Source organism: Hemitrygon akajei, chromosome 32, assembly GCF_048418815.1.
Source record: "Hemitrygon akajei chromosome 32, sHemAka1.3, whole genome shotgun sequence".
NCBI lineage: Eukaryota > Metazoa > Chordata > Chondrichthyes > Myliobatiformes > Dasyatidae > Hemitrygon > Hemitrygon akajei.
The window spans coordinates 11,338,459-11,356,420 of record NC_133155.1 but is presented as its reverse complement, the minus strand read 5'-3'; the positions used below and the strand labels follow the sequence as shown (position 1 = coordinate 11,356,420).

The window sequence follows — 17,962 nt, the reverse complement described above, 5'->3', positions numbered from 1 at the left end:
TTCATGAACACTACCTCACTATTTCTTTTCTTTTACACTATTTACTTATTTGTAATTTATGGTAATTTTTATGTCTTTGCACTGTTGTGCTCCTACAGAACAACAATATTCATATCATATACAGCAATGATATTAAGTCTGATTCGTATCTTTGCCAACCCTTGTCCTCTTGCAACATGTTCTCTCCATCTACTTCAGTGGATCAGAAGACTGCTAAAATTTGCTCTGCACGGCTTCTCTGTACTATCTGCTACTCCCCCGGTCACTGAAATCAACTCTAAGAGAAGTTGGTTCTGCATGTTGTGGAATATCTGGCTGTAAATGGACTTTGGGCCCCTGAACAGTTAATTGATACATATTTTCTGCTTGACACTGGAGACCTTTTGTGCTTGGAGCTGCTGCAGTCATCAGGATTCAAAGCTGTTTTCACTAAACTGCGAGGGGGGGAGAGAGAGACAGACAGGGAGAGAGAGAGTGGGGGGAGGGAGAGAGAGACAGGGAGGGAGGGAGAGAGAGAGAGAAAAAACAGGAACAAACTTTTTAAATAGGATTTGGAACAGTGTTGGAAATCAGTATCTAAAACTTCCAAGTAGTTAATTATGGTAGAATTAGAATCTTATTTTTGTTTTCCTCAGAAAGAAAGAAGCATTTTGGCCACCACAATAAGAAAAGGGAGGGTTCCTCAAAGAGAACGTTAATGAGATTTGAACACACCATCATGACTCCAATTAAGCGTTGCATTTTCTGACTAAAGGGAGTACGTGTAATCCTGTTGCACGTCGGGAATGGAATCTGAGTATGTTCTGCAGCGAACTCGTGCAGAAACAATTGCAAGTGTTCCTTCCCGGAGAGGAGAGTGGCGCTGGAGTGTATCCAAGTTCCCCTGGAATTTGATAAAGTTTATTTAGCTGCCACTGTTAGGAATAAAATCGGCCATTACAGTTTGCCTCCATGCAGTGAACACAGTTGAACTCATCAAAAGATTTGATGAACTCTGCTAGAAGCACTCTACCAGCACATTTTGGATGTATTAGTGGTAGGTTTGAAATTCTTGTTCAGATTCAGATTTATGAAGTCATCATTTGTGGTGGACAAATTTGTTATTTTTTAAGTGTTACATCTTTGCAGAAGTATTGAGAAACATCATCCAGAGAGGTAATTGTTTAATTGCAAGGCGGAGTACTAAATTTATTTACATATGGGCATTTTAAGCCAATCTACTGTCTGCAGTGTTATAAGGCCATAAGACCGTAAGATATAGGTGCAGAAGTTGGCCATTCAGCCCATTGAGTCTGCTCCATGGGATGATCCAATTCTTCCAGTCATCCCCACTCCACTGCCTTCTCCCCATACCCTTTGATGCCCTGGCAAATCAAGAACACATCTACCTCTGCTTTAAATCACCCAATAACTTGGCCTCCATAGTCGCTCGTGGCAACAAATTCCACAGATTTACTACCCTCTGACTAAAGTAATTTCTCTGCATCTCTGTTCTAAATGAATGTCCTTCAATCCTGAAGCCATGCCCTCTTGTCCTAGACTCCCCTACCATGGGAAATAACTTTGCCATATCTAATCTGTTCAGGCCTTTTACCATTCGGAATGTTTCTATGAGATCCCCCCTCATTCTCCTGAACTCCAGGGAATACAGCCCAAGAGCTGCCAGACATTCCTCATATGGTAACCCTTTCATTCCTGGAATCATTCTTGTGAATCTTCACTGAACCCTCTCCAATGTCAGTATATCCTTTCTAAAATAAGGAGCCCAAAGCTGCACACAATACTCCAAGTGTGGTCTCACGAGTGCCTTATGGAGCCTCAACATCACATCCCTGCTCTGATATTCTATACCTCTAGAAAAGAATGCCAACATTGCTTTCTCCTTCTTCACCACTGACTCAATCTGGAGGTTAACCTTTAGGGTATCTTGCACAAGGACTTCCAAATCCCTTTGCATCTCTGCATTTTGAATTCTCTTCCTATCTAAATAATAGTCAGCCCATTTATTTCTTCCACCAAAGTGCATGACCATACATTTCCAACATTGTATTTAATTTGCCACTTCTTTGCCCATTCCCTAAACTATCCAAGTCTCTCTTCAGGCTCTCTGTTTCCTCAGCACTACCTGCTCCTCTACCTATCTTTGGCAAATTTAGCCACAAATCCATTAATCCCATAGTCCAAATCATTGATATACATCATAAAAAGCAGCGGTCCCAACACCGACCCCTGTGGGGCTCCACTGGCAACCGGTAGCCAGCCAGAATAGGATCCCTTTATTCCCAATCTCTGTTTTCTGCCGATCAGCCAATGCTCCACCCATGCTAGTGTTACCTTGCTACCGAGAACAAAGATATCATTTAACTTTCCCTTCCGATGAGATCATATCAGGAATGCAAGCCTGGATACAGAGATATCATCATGTTCAGACTGACAGAGTTGTTGTGTTGATCTCTTTTGATTCAGCATAGTAAGATACTATCAACGTATTCATCAATTCATCAACATATGGTGTTGGAGGTCTGTGTATTGAGTGGGAGGGAGGAATGTAGCTTGTTTCACTGTTGTTTGATTAGCTGCTTGCATTCTGTTTGTTACATTCGACGTTGATCTGACGAGTGCTGTGGACATGCTATGTTGGTGCCAGAGTGTGAGGGACACTTGCAGACTGTCCCCAGCACACTCTTGGGTGTGTTGGTAGTTAATGCAAATAACACGTTTCACTGTATGTTTTAATTTGCATGTGATGAATAAATTAATCTGAATGTATTTAACGAGCCCTTGTATTTGACTATGTTAACATTTTACAGTTGAGGCATCATCCATCCTTTCATCGTTACTGCAGATTGGGTTGCTGATATAACCCCTTTTATCACTGTTGGTAGCTGATGAAATGTTGACAGGGTATAGGAGGTGCCCGGTTTAAAAAAAAGACTAGTGTCTCTAGATTTGAAAGAGTATTCCAGGTGCTTCGTTCTTGATTTGTGCATAATTATGCTCCATTTCTGTGAGACTGCAAGAAACAAAAGTGATGGATCAAAGATTCATTTAATATCAGAGAATGTATACAGTGTACAACCTGAAATTCGTACTCTTCACAGACATCCAGTAAACAAGAAACCCCACAGAATGAATGGTAGAATGTTTCTACCATGGTTTCCTTGAACATTCTATGTTGTATGACTTATGAGTGCTTATTTGTTTTCTGCTGATGCATGCGTTGAGATATTAATGATGCAAAAAGTGATCGTCATCAGAAAGTAGGTGAGAAATAAAGCTGATGATCGATAAACAATCAGCTTTAGGCAAACTGATTGCAATTAAGAGTCTAAATGCACTGTTGGATTCTAATACCATTGTAATAGTCAATTTGTGAATTCTTTTGACTCTCCAAATTTAGTTTTTATGCAGTGCGGCCTCCTCGACGTTGGTGAGATTTGTTGTAAATTGGGGGAACCACTTCATCATCTGCCACAAGCTTGACTTCCCAGTGGCCAAATGTTTTAATTCAGGTTCCCATTCCCTTCCCGACATGTCGATCTACGGTCTCCTCTTGTGCCAAGATGAGGTCACCCTCAGGGTGGAGGAGCAACACCTTGTATTCCGTCTGGGTAGCCTCCAACCTGTTGGGATGAATATTGATTTCTCCTTCTGGTAAACAAATTTCACCCCCCTCTTCCTCAATTCTCCACTCTCCCGGTCACTAAAATAAACTATGCAAAACTAGATCTACACTTTGTGGAATATATCCCTGCAAGCAGATTTAATTTAAATGATGGCTGTGGAGGCCAAGTCATTGGGTACATTTAAAGTACCAGGTGATAAGTTCTTGATTAGTAAGGGCATCACCTTTTCACCTGTCTGTAGTTCCCCCTTGGTTCCCTTCTCCTCCCCATTCTCTTACGGTCCACTCCCCCCTTCTATCAGATTCTTTCTTCTCCAGCCCTTTATCTTTCCCACTGCCTGGCCTCACCAATCAACTTCCAGCTACCCTCCTTCCTTTGCCCTTCCCCCCACTTTTTTTATTCTAGAATCTTCCCCCTGCCTTCCCAGTCCTGCAGAAGGTTCTCACCTTAAAATGTCGAGTGTTTATTCATCTCCATAGATGCTGCCTGATCTGCTGAGTTCCTCCAGCACTTCCTGTGTGTTGCTTTAGATTTTAATTTGTTGTGCTTTTTTGCTTAATAGCAGGAAGGGTGAAAGAGCCTGACCCTCTAGGCCTCGGGAAGCTAGAACCTTCCATTCTGTTCATACGTGGCATACTGTGGCCAGATTGCCTGAAATCTGCCAAAATCTGATCTATCTTTATGAATTGTTTGTATCATGTGTTCTCAATTGGCCCTCGGTGAGCCAGGCTCACCACAGGGGTAGCTTTCAAATTAGCGCTGAAACAAATGCTAAAAGCCAAATGCCAGTATTAACCGACAATGGACTTGAGACTAAAATATTTCCACTGGAGGGTGTCATTCATTTTTTTCCTGACCGTTTCTCTGTGCGACCTGCCACTCCTCCTGGTCACTAAAATAAACTAGGCAAAACTGGATCTACACTTTGTGGAATATATCCCTGCAAGCAGATTTAATTTAACCGATGGCTGTGGAGGCCAAGTCATTAAAGCAGCGGGTGATAAGTTCTTGATTAGTAAGGGCATCAAAGCTTCACAGGGAGAAGGCAGGAAAACGGGGTTCGGCGGGATAATAAATCAGACATGATGAAATGGCAGAGTAGACTCAATGTGCCGAATGGTCAAATTCTGCTCCTACGTCTTATGGAAATATCCCTGGAAGTCAAGCATGCTTGGTGACTAGACTGAGGGCTTGGATTTTAATTAAGAATCTTCATTTTCTAAATATTTCTTCAGCTTTTTCTGTATTTTCACCTCCATTGGAATTTTAGCACAATGCCCATCTCTGACAAATCCACAAAATCGGCTGAGCAAATTTAAATAATTTAGACTGCTATAATGTTGTTGTAATTAGTATGTTCTCTGAAATGTACAGTAGAGTGCAAAAGTTTTAGGTATATATACACACACACACACACACACACAGAGTATGTAGTGCCTAAGACTTTTGCTCAGTATTGTAATAATTTGATGCATTGCACTGTACAGCTACCGCAAAAATAACTAATTTCATGACATATATGAGTGATAATAAATCAGATTCTGATATGGGTCTCTATTGTGGACTGAGAGTGGGAAGGGGGCAGGGAGAGGGGAGTCATGGCTGGGAGAAGGGGAAGGGAGAGTGTGGGAAGCAACAGAGAGACGTTCTGTAATGATCGATAAACTAATTGTTTGGAATCAAGTGACCTTGCCTGGTGTCTCAGGGCTGGGTTGGGCTGCACACGCGACACCCCCCCCCACCCCCCGACCCTGCCCCACCCCACACAGGTTTTTGCAGAGCATGCAGTTTAATTTGAGCTGAAAAGCACCGCAGGGCACAGTATTTACACTCTTGATGCTAAATCTGAGGATTTGTGTCGTGTAATGAAGCCAACCTTTTATAAACCTTTGAGCATTCATGTTTTCTTTTTGAAATCCCCAGGTAATTAAAATTTTGAGAGGGTTCTCAGTGGTGGTGATCTGGCTGAAGCAGGCAGCAAATCCTCAATATTAATATCAGTAAGCCCGGAGCATGCAAACCTATCAGAAACAGATGGTGTGTGTAGCTGCAGAATGAATAGTGTGCCACTACAAGCTTCCTGTTAAAAACAGGGCCAGCTTTTTCAAAGAAGCTTGAGGATGTTTTGCCAACTGTTTTCTTTCAGGGAATGGAAGTGAAATGTTTTTAAAAAAGTACGATGAGAAGGTTGTGTATGGCAGAGGCTGCGTAAGTAACCCCACTGGTGTATACTGAATGACAGAGTAGCTGATGCATCTTTTCAGTTTTCTCCTGGACCCCAGAACATAGATCACAGCCTAGTACAGCATACTGTAAAAACAATCCCTTTGACCCAAAATGCCTGTGAAGAGCTGATGTCAGATTAACCTATAGAAAGATTAAGACCTTGATAGAGTGATGAGGAGGGGATGTTTCCAATGACTAGAGGACACAGCCTCAGAATAGAGGGGCGTCCTTTTAGAACGGAGATGAGAAATAATTTCTTTAGCTAGAGAGTGGTGAATCTGTGGATTTTTTTTTGCCATAGACAGCTGTGGAGGCCAAGTCTTTATGTATATTTAAGGCAGAGGTTGATAGATACTTGATTGGCCAAGGCATGAAGAGATACGGGGAGAAGGTAGGAGATTGGGACTGAGAGGAAAATTGGATCAGCCATGATGAAATGGCGGGGCAGACTCGATGGGCCAAATGGCCTAATTCTGCTCCTACAGTATACCTTATGGTCTTATGGTCTAATCTAATCCCTGCTGCCTACAGATGATCCATATCCCTCCATTTGCTACACACTTATCGTAGCAGGCAATTCTAACCAAACCTAATTACCGCTACTTGTATGGCGCACTCTCAGCTCCAATAATGATTGTTCCAAAAGTTGAAGATATGTATTTGATGCTTTATTAGCAATTAGCAAGCATATGATCTTGAAGCGATGAAACTTAAATGTACCCAAGTGTAAGTTAAGTGCAGTTGAGCAGTCAACAAAGGATATGACATCCATTGGTCATCAACTGCAAACTGCAGAGCACAAAGCAAGAGTACATAACCTATTCCCATTCCTTTTATCATGCCCCCATCCATGTGACTGGTTACCATAATAAACATAATAGATGCACAACAAACAGAATACAATGCAGGTAGAAAACAGATACATGGCTCCTTCACTTACATTCCCATTTAATAACCTATTGAATACCACTATCAGATCTGTTTCCACTACTAGTCTTAGCACAGTGAGCTCAGTCACCCACTGTCCTCTGTGTAAAAGAAAACTTGACTACATCTGCTCCACCCCAATTATCACCCTAAATGCATGCCCTTTGTATTCAGCATTTTTACTCTGGAAAAATAATTCTATCTACCCTATCTATGCCTCTCATAATCCATCATATCTCCCGTCAGCCTCTGACGCTCCAGAGAAAACCATCAAAGTTTCAACACTCGTTGGAATACTAGATTTTCACTTCCCTAACCCTGTGATATCTAACATAGTACAATGGATTCTGCTTAGTTGGGCCGTCAGTTAATCGAGGTAGCCACTTATTTGGGACAACTCTTAAAGAAGAAAAACTAATTGAGAAAATAACCCATAGTTCCTTTGTTTATTTGGGTTCTGTGCCACTTAATTGTGATAGAGACCTTTGCTGAACGATTTCTAACTATTGTCAGTCGCATACACGATCTGTCACTGCTAGTCTCCACATTGTGCATAGAGCGAACAGTTTTTAAAATAGCATCACTTCCATGTGTTTGTGTTGAAAAAGCAGTGATTTTTGTCACTGATAGCTGGTGAGTAATAAGCAGTAAGATAATTCTGAACTGTTTTGCTCACTGTGGTTCCAAGCATTCAGGCTTGGTGACGCTAGAAATAGCCGGGAGTGAAAATGAAATGATTTCACTACTTCAACAAGTTATGAACTAAGAAGAATTTGAAGGTATCAACAATCTTCTTGAATGAAAATGAAAATTTGGGGGATGCAATCGTTGAAAGCATTGTATGAAGCAAGTCCATTATCTGCACTAGGTGTCTGTGCTGATTTTGTTCATTTATAGTCAATCAAAAGAATATGGCAGCATACACTACATTAATTCCTCTGTTGATAACTATTCAGAAATAATACACAATTTTGTAGCTAATGCAGGAGTTTTGGTAATATTCTAATATATTTCATTTAAATACATAATTTATTACTAACTTAAACAGTAGTTTGACTTTTTTATACCTTTCTAACTATTTCCATGAAACTTTGTCTAATTGATGCAGCTGCTTAACTGGGCCAAAATGTACTGGTTACAATGTGCCCCACTTAACTGAAATCCACTGCACATAAATTAAATCATCTTTCTGAGGCAAACAGGGATTGAATGACACAATGACACAATGCCTAAATGACACAACATCTCTTTGCTTAAATTTACTAAGGGGTGCAAGAGAAGATTTTATTAAGGTTAAAAAACCAAATGTATTCTATTAATGAAAAAGAAGACCCTTTGCAAGGTTTTAAAGCTATTTAGGTTATGAATCTGAAACTAAGTTATTAAGTGAAGGAAAAACATGACAGAGATATCATTGGGATATCCTCAGCTTGTGAAAGATGCTTTATAAGTCCAAGCCTTTCTTTCCTTCATGGTTGTCCATAATGCAAACTTTTTACTTTATTGTGGTGATACTGGGTTTGCTGTCTGTGAAGTTCTGAACTCAACTGAAGATTTTAAGCCCGATCCGATTATAGATAGCTATGGATACCCTCACTAAAAGGAGGTTATACTATAGCCATCTACTCTTCAAAGGTTATATCACTTCCCTGTTCAACCTCCACAACAAGTTTAACTGCCGTAATTTATTATTTGATTGGTGGGTCCCCCACTTCCTAGCAAGGAGATACTTCCAGTTTAAACACAGTTCATTTATTTTTGGTGACACGTTTAAATGTAGATATAAAATTCTTAAAGACACATTTAAAACTCACAGAGGATTTCTATCATAAAAGTTTTCCAAATTGTGAATGATTTTTTCAACTTTAAGGATTCCAAAACAAGGGTACAATTCCTATAAGCTAAAAAGCAATGCCAACGCGTTGTAGATGAATGAGTCATCCATCACAACACTTCAAGGCAAAGGAGTGCCTTGACTTTCTATTATTTTTCTTGTCATTTCTTGACCATTCCTATCAAACCTGACTACTGTCTTTGTTGCTACTTGGCGACTTCACATGCATGTGATATCTCGTTGTTAGGACATTCATACATATGGTCTAAAAGCTTCTGAGGACATAGATCCCAGGCTCCCATAGTTAATGGTCTGAGGGCTGACACTCTGAGTGCACAAATCTCCCAACTATTGATAGATCAGCTATTTGATGTGCTAAGTGATGCAAGCTTCCTTGAACTTGTTTACAATGGTGCAAATTTCTTAAACCCATAGTTGCCTGGTTTGATGCAGGCCAATTAACATAAGCTCATTGTCTTACACTGCATCTCTTGAGCAGCCAGTCCTGTGATGTGGGCCATCAGCCTGTCCTCTATGGACAGTGCTGTTTATTTGCTAAGCTGATCTTTTAACTACAGACTGATTACTGCTTACAATTTACATTAATAACTGAGGACTGGTTCTTGTTTATGACAGGAAGTTAAACAGGAGATATTGGTTGGGAGTTTAACTTACTCTTTGACCCCTGGAAGTGTCAGCAGCTGTGTTAGAAAGCTGAGCTTTGCCAAAAGGCCCTCCCCGGGCCCTGGACAGTGACTATCCATCACATGCCTCATGCCCACTCCCTAGTAATGACTCTCTCCTTAATTCATGTAAAGTTGACTTTTTCAAAGCTATGCCTTATTTTAAGGAGAACTGATTAATACAGAGCAGTTCCTAGCTGACGAGCATCTGTGTTAACTAATGACAGATGCTGATCTTCAGTCTGGCTAACCAGTATCTGCTTTGAACGGTCTCGGCCTGAAATATCGACTGTTTATTCCCTTCCATAGCTGCTGCCTGACCTGCTGAGTTCCTTCAGCTTTTTGTGTGTGTTACTATGGACTTACAACATCTGCAGAATTTCTTGAGTTTCTACTTTGAAGGATACTCTTAATTAGCTGAGGGGCAAGAGCTCCATATATATCAGTGCATCTAAGATTAGCAGAGCTAACCTTTGTGAAATTCACTTTGCGCTGGTTAGCATGATATTACAATTAGTCCTCCACAGAATGAAAAGGTCATAAGATGTTAGACCACTAATAAGCCAGAATAACTTGCTAATGATGCAAATCTAAAATACTTAGCTTCAGCAGAAATGTAAACATAGTTAACGTTTCAGTTTAATGATGTTTCATCGAGCTGGAATTAACTTTGGAGGCATGAGAGACAAAGGCTATCCTGTATTGCGTTCAATACTGACTGTCAACTCCTGCTGTAATCGGGGCAAATAATAAGCTGCTGGAGAAACTCAGCTGATCGGCTTTGTTAACAACTTGACCTGTTTCTCTTCCTGCAGTTGCTGCCTGACCTGTTAGTTTGGCACCATTCTCCATTTTTATTTTGAATGTAGCTGTATATTCATTTCACGATCAGTGTTGTGAAATATTGTCTAAGGCCTCCATAGGTCAGGATCAACCATGGATGTTATGTCCTAGCTGTTGAGTTATGCAGTCCAGGGCAGTGTGATATGGAGAGCAAGCTGTTGCCCATGTGGCAAGCTCCCCCTCTCTGCGCATCTGACGAAACCCAAAGGAGAAACAGAGACAAATACGGTTTGGCGAGAGCGGCATCGCAGGAGTTGCTAGTCAGCATTGAACGCAACAAGGACAGCCTTAGGGAATCCAGCTCAGGACATTTCCCTCAGAGTTTACTCCTGAAGTCTTCCCCACGAGGGGGTATAGGGGGGATTTGAGATCAGAGCTCTCCTTCTCCTAGATGATCTGCCAACCACGGCTGACTAGCCCTTTCTGGCTAAGGTGATGAGTGGTGCCTCAAGGCACTGGTAACGCACGTTTTCCTGCTTCCTGTCAGTAGAAACGGTTCTGCCGGGCTTAGTGGCTAAGCCCACATGAAGGCCAGGAGCTGGACATGGTTGTCAGAGGCAATCTGAAGCGAACACCACTGGGAGCATTTAATAGGTAGTGGGAGCTCCTCCCCATTACAACCCCAGCTATAAAAACTTAAGGCACTAGTGAGGTACTGTATACCATTAAAAGAACTAAGAGTAGTAGCTCTGTAGTTAATAGTGGAATGGTAAATATTAAGGAAAGTCATTTAAAGGTTATTGTTTTGAGTAGATGGTTGTGTGAATATTTTTAATAATGATGCACACATAACAATAATAAACTCTTTATAACAATAATAAAATAAAATAATAACAATAATAAAATAATAAACAGTATTGCTTCATGAAAATAGAACCATCTGTAAATGTATAGGTATTCCTCATACACAAAATACATATAGGTATTCCGTATACATCGGGACTTGCTGAGTTCCTCCAGAATTTTCAAGTTCAAGTTAAGTTTATTGTTGTTCAACCGTATGCATGTATACCGCCAAACGAAACAACATTCCTCCAGATCGAGGTGCACAACACAGTACATATAACTCACACATTCATTTCCTCTTGGCATACTCAGCTAATCTATGGAGCTATATCCTGTTATTAACTATAGCAGGACCAGTGCAGAAAACAAGAACCTGTGCAAATGCAAATATACATAAATAGCAATAAATAATAAGAACATGAGATAACAAGATAAAGAGTCCTTAAAGTGAGATCATTGGTTGTGGGAACATTTCAATGATGGGGCAAGTGAGTGTAGTTATCCCATTCGATTCAACAGCCTGATGGTTGTGGGGTAGTAATCGTTCTTGAATCTGGTGGAACGAGTCCTGAGACTCTGGTACCTTCTACCGGGTAGCAGCAAGCAAAAAGAGCACGGCCTAGGTGGTGGGGATCTCTGATGATGGATGATGCTTTCCTACAACAGTGTTTCATGTAGATGGGCGCAATGGTTGGGAGGTCTTTACCTGTGATGGACCAGGATGAATCCACCACCTTTGGTGGGATTTTCTGTTCAAAGGCATTGGTGTTTCCATACCAGGTTGTGATGCAGTCGGTCAATACACTCTCCACTATACATCTATAGAAGTTTTAGATGTCATGTTGAAACTCCATATTGTTATAAGGCAATATATATGCATTTTGATCATAATTTACTTTGAACTTGGAACACTCCTCTAATTCAGCCCTCTTGTGTATCCTCATATTAACTAGTGGTGGCCATATCTTCTGACGCTGACTCACTGAATTATAAATTTCCCCCAGCAAAACTCTACATTCGCACTTCATTAATACTTGGCCTTTGACCAGACTCTTGGTTTTTGCTTGTCATTTGACAGTGTATCAAATTTTATTTTCTCTGTGCCCCAAGTCTTCTACCATCTGTATACTCAGGGATAATTTACAGCAGACAACTAACCTACCTACTAGCAAGACTTTGAGAGGTGGGAGGAAACACGAGGACCTTGAGTAGACAAGTGAGGTCACAGAAAAAATAGTGTGCAAAGTCTACAAAAATAGCACCAAAGGTCAGGATAAAACCCTGGTCACTGTGGGGTGGTACACCATGTATACAAGCTTATGTGGAATAAATTCATCCTAGAACAGCAAAATAGATTTGTAATACATAGTTTACATTTCTTAATTTATTTACCTTTTGTTCCTAGGTACATGAAACTTGGAACAAAACACCCAGAATCCAATACAGCTGGGAATGATATCTTCGCAAAATTCTCGGCTTTCATCAAAAACTCCAAGCCAGAAGCTAATGAAGGTAAGGAGCTAATTAGAGCAGCCATCTTTATCACTCAAGTCCAGTTCATTCAGGATATAGTTGCAGAGACTATATTCTCTAAGTTTGTGTGACATAGGCGATCACGGTCTTTCCGTGACCATGATTGTTCTTTGTCAAATTTCTCAATAGAAGTGGTTTGCCATTGCCTTCTTCTGGGCAGTGTCTTTACAAGACCCCAGCCAATATCAGTACTCTTCCTGGTGTCAGTGGGTGCATAACCGGGACTTGTGATATGGACCAGCTGCTCATACAATCATCCGTCACCTTCTTCCATGGCTTCACATGACCCTGATCGAGGGTCTAAGCAGGTGCTACGCCTCTCCCAAGGATGTCCTGCAGGCTAGCAGAGGGAAGCCTGCTTCTGTAAGAATGTATCTCCACCCCACCACCTGATATTATCTGAATATATTTATTCTTGTCGAGGTGTCTTCTCATGCTGTAATGTGTGCAAAAGGGTCCTACCTGGTATATTGGTTGCTGTTTCATGTCTTGTATCCAGCAACCTGCAGACAAATCTATGAAGAATATGTTGGAAAACTTGCTTGTAAGAAAACAGTAAAAAAGAAGACGCAAGAAATGGCCAAGCTGAAAAGCTTAAGTGTTTTAGAATGGAAGAAATATGAGAGAATAAACCATTGGGGTTCCGGGAAAATGTAAAGAAAGGGTTGTGCAATGGCTTGTTTCAGCATAACGGCAATATAAGGTGATGTAAAAAGAAAACACTTTAAACTTGGAATAAACAACAGAGCAATTCCAGGAAGCATAAACCATGCAGGATTTGATGAAATTAAGATAAGTAAAGTTCAAATGAGAGAGAATTGTGGGATATATCAGCTTTTGGGAGAGGGCCTGAATCATGAAAATTATTCTTGTACTCTGTCCAAATGTGAGCGTTTAGCACAATTGGATGCTTGATCACCAGTCCTCCCAAAACCTTGGAAAGTCCCACCATAAACTGGAAGAAAGGCACATACATAAGTTGATGTAGCAGAATTAATTTGATTGCCTTGTAGCAAAGGAGCAATTATGAACACAGCACATAAAGAGGCCCTTTGGCCAACTAAGTTTGCAGCGATCACCAAACATTCATTTACATTAACCCTACACAAGTTCTTTTTAATTCTCTGCACACTTCTGTCAGCTCCTTGCAGATTCTACCATTCACTTACACACAAGGCACAATCAATAAACACACCTTTAGCCTGTGGCATGGCATGGTAGTGTGGTGGTTAGCGCAGCACCTTACAGCAGCCTGTCTATAAGATCAGGGTTCGATTCCTGCCACTGTCAGAAAGGAGTTTATACATTCTCCCCGTAACCATGTCAGTTTCCTCCGGGTGCTGTGGTTTCCTCCCACATTCCAAAGACTTATGGGTCAGGGCTATGAGATGCGGGTGATCTAGGTTGCCAGCAGAATCATGGTGGCACTTGAGGGCTGCCCAGCACAATCTTCGCTGATTTGAGTTGATGATTTCATTGCATGTTTTGATGTACTTGTGATAAATACTGTTAATCTTGAGAAGCAAATTGGAGCATCTGGAGGAAGCCCACAAGGTCACAGGGAGAGCATACAATCTCATACAATTTCAATCTCACTTGAAATTTGAATTGAGCCTTGTGTAGACCGTGAAAAAGAACATTTGAATTAAACAATCAGTCTGTGAGACTGGCACAAAAAGCCAAAGCTCTAATTTGTTCACTCCCTTAATTGGTTGGTAAGGAAACATGATTGAGTGTACAATGCAATTATGGATCAGAGTAACCAGTTGGTTCATCACAAATCATCCATCCAAATTGAACTCCTGCCAAGAGATGGACAAGGTCTTAAATGAATATTTCTCCTCTGTATTTACCGTGGAGAAGGCCATGGAATCTAATTCAGGGAAGGGCAAACAGGAGCAAAACTTATCCAAGAGCATTGCTCTCCTCAGTGATGGCAGGGCCTAAAATGTGTGTCAACTGGATTATCCACCTCACCTTCCTCCTGAGATCCCCAGTATCACAGAAGCCTGTATTCAGCCAAATCAAATCATCCAATTTTTTATTTCAAGAAAGAGGAGAGAGCATAGAGTACAGTAAGGGCAATGGGACCAGGCAATATACCAGCTATACGGTTGAAAGACCTGCCATTTTACACCTGTCCCAGTACAATTCTGGCATCTACCCAAAACCTATGGAAAATTACCCAAAACACAAGAGATTCTGCAGATGTTCACAGGATCACTGTACACCACCCATAAGGCCATCTCCTTCCTAATCTGCGAAAGACTTTGTAGGTCACACCTTGGCCTCATCAGCCACTTCAGAACCAGGGAGGAAGCAAGTCACAAACATGAGAAGGTCTGCAGATGCTGGAAGTCCATAGCAACACATACAAAATGCTGGAGGAACTCTGCAGGTCAGGTCAGGCAGCATCTATGGAAAGGAATAAAGAGTCAACATTTCAGGCCAAAACCCAAAGTCTCACCCCAAAAATCTCGACTGTTTACTCCTTTCCATAGATGCTGACTGACCTGCTGAGTTTCTCCAGCACTTTTTTGAAAATTACCCAAATATTTATTGCACATAAAATGCAGGAAAAATCCAGTTTGGCTAATTACAGCTCACATTCAACACAACAATGATGGAAACTTTCATAGGCTGTTATATAATGTGGCACTTAATTCACCAATAACCTGCTTACTGATACTTTCAACTGTGTTTGCTGGGACCATTCATCTCTACATTTCATTGCAGTTTTAGTTCAAATATGGATCATAGACACAAATTCCATCATGTCTCTGACCTGTTGGTGTCTCTCCTTGATATCAAAGAAGCAAATGGACTCTCAAACATATTAACACAGGATTCTGAACAGTAGCCAGGATGTTGGCTACAAATTACAATGAAAGCTAGGAAACGCATATCATAAGGACAATGAAATGTAGGTAGATTAGGGAATTCATTTTGGTGCTGGTTCCCAAGAGAGAGAATTTGTAGAATGCCTATGGGATGGCTTTTTAGAGCAGCTGGTAGTTGAGCCCACAAGGGGAAAGGCTATTCTGGAATAGGTGTGTGTAATGAACTGAATTTGATTAGGGAGCTTAAGGTAAAGGAAGCCATAGGAGGCAGTGATCATAATATGATAGATTCACCGTGCAATTTGAGGTGAAGCTAAAGTTGGATGCGGGACAAGGAATTGGTGGATGAAGTAAAAATGTGTTTTGCATCTAATTACAGTGGAAGACACTGGCAGTATGCCAGAAGGGGGCAAGAGTGAGTACAAATACTGTTACTAGTGAGAAGGTGCTTGGGAAACTGAAGGGTCTGAAGGAGGACGAGTCACCTGAACCAGATGGACTACATGCCAGTGTTCTGAAAGAGGTGGCTGGGTAGATTGTGGGTGCATTGGGAATGATCTTTCAAGAATCACTAAATTCTGGCATGTTTCCAGAGGATTGGAAAGTTGCAAATGTCACTTCACTCTTCAAGAAGGGAGGGAGGCAGAAGAAAGGAAATTAATAGGCCGATTAGTCTGACCTCAGTGGTTGGGAAGATGTTTTAGTCAATTATTAAGGATGAAGTCTCAGGGTACTTCGAGGCACATGGTAAGATTGGCCAAAGTCCAGTGTATATTCCTTAAGGGAAGATCTTGCCCGACAAATAAGTTGGACTTCTTTGAGAAAATAACAAGCAGAATAGACAGAGGAGAATCGGTGGATGTTGTATGCTTGAACTTTCAGGTTTTTGACAAGGTGCTTCACATGAGGATTGGCTGATTAACAGGAAGCAAAGAATGGGAATAAAGGAGCCTTTCGTAGCTGGCTGCCCATGACTAGTGGTGTTCCACAGGTGTCTGGGTTGGGTCCGCTTCCTTTCACATTATATGTCAGTGATGTGGATGATGGAATTGATGGCTTTGTGGCCAAGTTTGCAGCTGATACAAAGGCAGGTGGTGGGGCAGGTAGTGTTGAGGAAACAGGGAGGCTGCAGAAGGACTTAGACAGGTTAGGAGAATGGGCAAAGCAGTGACAGATGGAATACAGTGTGTCGGGAAGTGTATGGTCATGCACTTTGGTAGAAGGACAAAAGCATAAACTATTTTCAAAACAGCCAGAAATTTCAAAAGTCTGAGGTGCAAAGGGACTTGGAAATCCTCATGCAGGATTCTCTAAAGGTTAATTTGAAGGCTGAGTCAGTGGTGAGGTTCAATTGTAATGCTTGCATTCATCTTGAGAAGACTAGAATATAAAAGCAAGGATGTAATACTGAGGCTTTATAAGGCACTGGTGAGGCCTAACTCAGAACCTTTTAAGCAGTTTTGGTCCCTTAATCTGAGAAAGGATGTTCTGAGATTGGAGAGGGTTCAGAGGTGATTCTGGGAATGAAAGGGTTATTGTATCAGAAGCGTTTGTTGGATCTGGGCCTTTACTCATTGGAATTTTGGAGAATTGAGTGGGGATCTCACTGAAACCTATTGAATGTTGAAAGGCCAAGATGGAGTGAATATTTCCTGTAGTGAGAGTGTGCAGGACCAGAGGTTCACAGCCTCAGAACAGGGGGCATCTATTTAGTACGGAGTTGAGGAGGAATTACTTTAGCCAGAAGGTGGCAGCACATTTGTGGAATTCATTGCCACAGGCAGCTGAGAGGGCCAGCTCTTTGAGTCTGCTTAAGGTGCTGGTTGATAGGTTTTTGATTAATCTGGGCATGAAACTTTACAGGGAGAAGGCAGGAGAATGGGGTTGAAAGGGAAAATGGATCAGCTGGGATAAAATGGTGGAGCAGGTTGATGGGCCGAATGGCCTCATTCTTCTCCTAGCTCTTATGGTCTTATGGATTTAGGAGCAAGAATAGGCTACCCAGACCCCTCAGCCTTATTCACAATTTATCATGGTTTTGGATGGCATGATTGTACCTTCAACTCCACATTACCATCTGCTTGTAGAGTAGCTATTCACCCTCTAGCTTATCAATTGTGTCTTAAAATATTTAAAGCTCTCAACCCCTTGAGGAAGATAGTTACAAATATACACGAGTTTTAGGTTCATTTAATTTAATATCAGAGAATGTATACAGTATACAACCTGAAATTCTTACTCTTCACAGACAGCCACGAAACAAGGGGCCCCATAGAATGAATGATAGAACATCAAAGCCCTGAAGCCCCCCCAACTGCCCTTCACACAAGCAGCAGCAAAAGCGTCAGCCCCTTCCCGCTCGTGCTGGCAAAAGCACTGACGCCATGCAAGCAACAGACCCTGATCGAGAGTGCATCAAAAACTACAGTCCGTACGTAACCTGTAGGTGAAGATGAACACTAAAATTTAAAGAAATAGACAGAACTAAACAAACCCACCGCGAATTAGATTAAAGCAATACAACCTTGTTGCATTTCGATGTGAAATGTGCTGGGCAGTTGAACAGCTAGTGTCAAGAAATGACTTCAAGGACTTCCCCATCTTTAGTAATGCTGGAGCCCAGCATGAGTTCTGAAGATAAAGGTGAATCCTTTGCTGCCGTGT

General features: G+C 41.4%; 1 protein-coding gene across 2 annotated transcripts in view; it reads left to right on the top strand.

Moving 5' to 3' along the window:
- LOC140719545 (chloride intracellular channel protein 4) overlaps nucleotides 1-17,962 on the top strand; it is a 148,675-nt gene that overhangs the window by 108,730 nt on the left and 21,983 nt on the right. For both annotated transcript variants that reach the window (XM_073034232.1, XM_073034233.1), the window contains exon 4: nucleotides 12,331-12,437. In XM_073034232.1, the coding sequence (XP_072890333.1) occupies nucleotides 12,331-12,437 (107 nt within the window). The remainder of the gene's footprint in view (nucleotides 1-12,330; nucleotides 12,438-17,962) is intronic.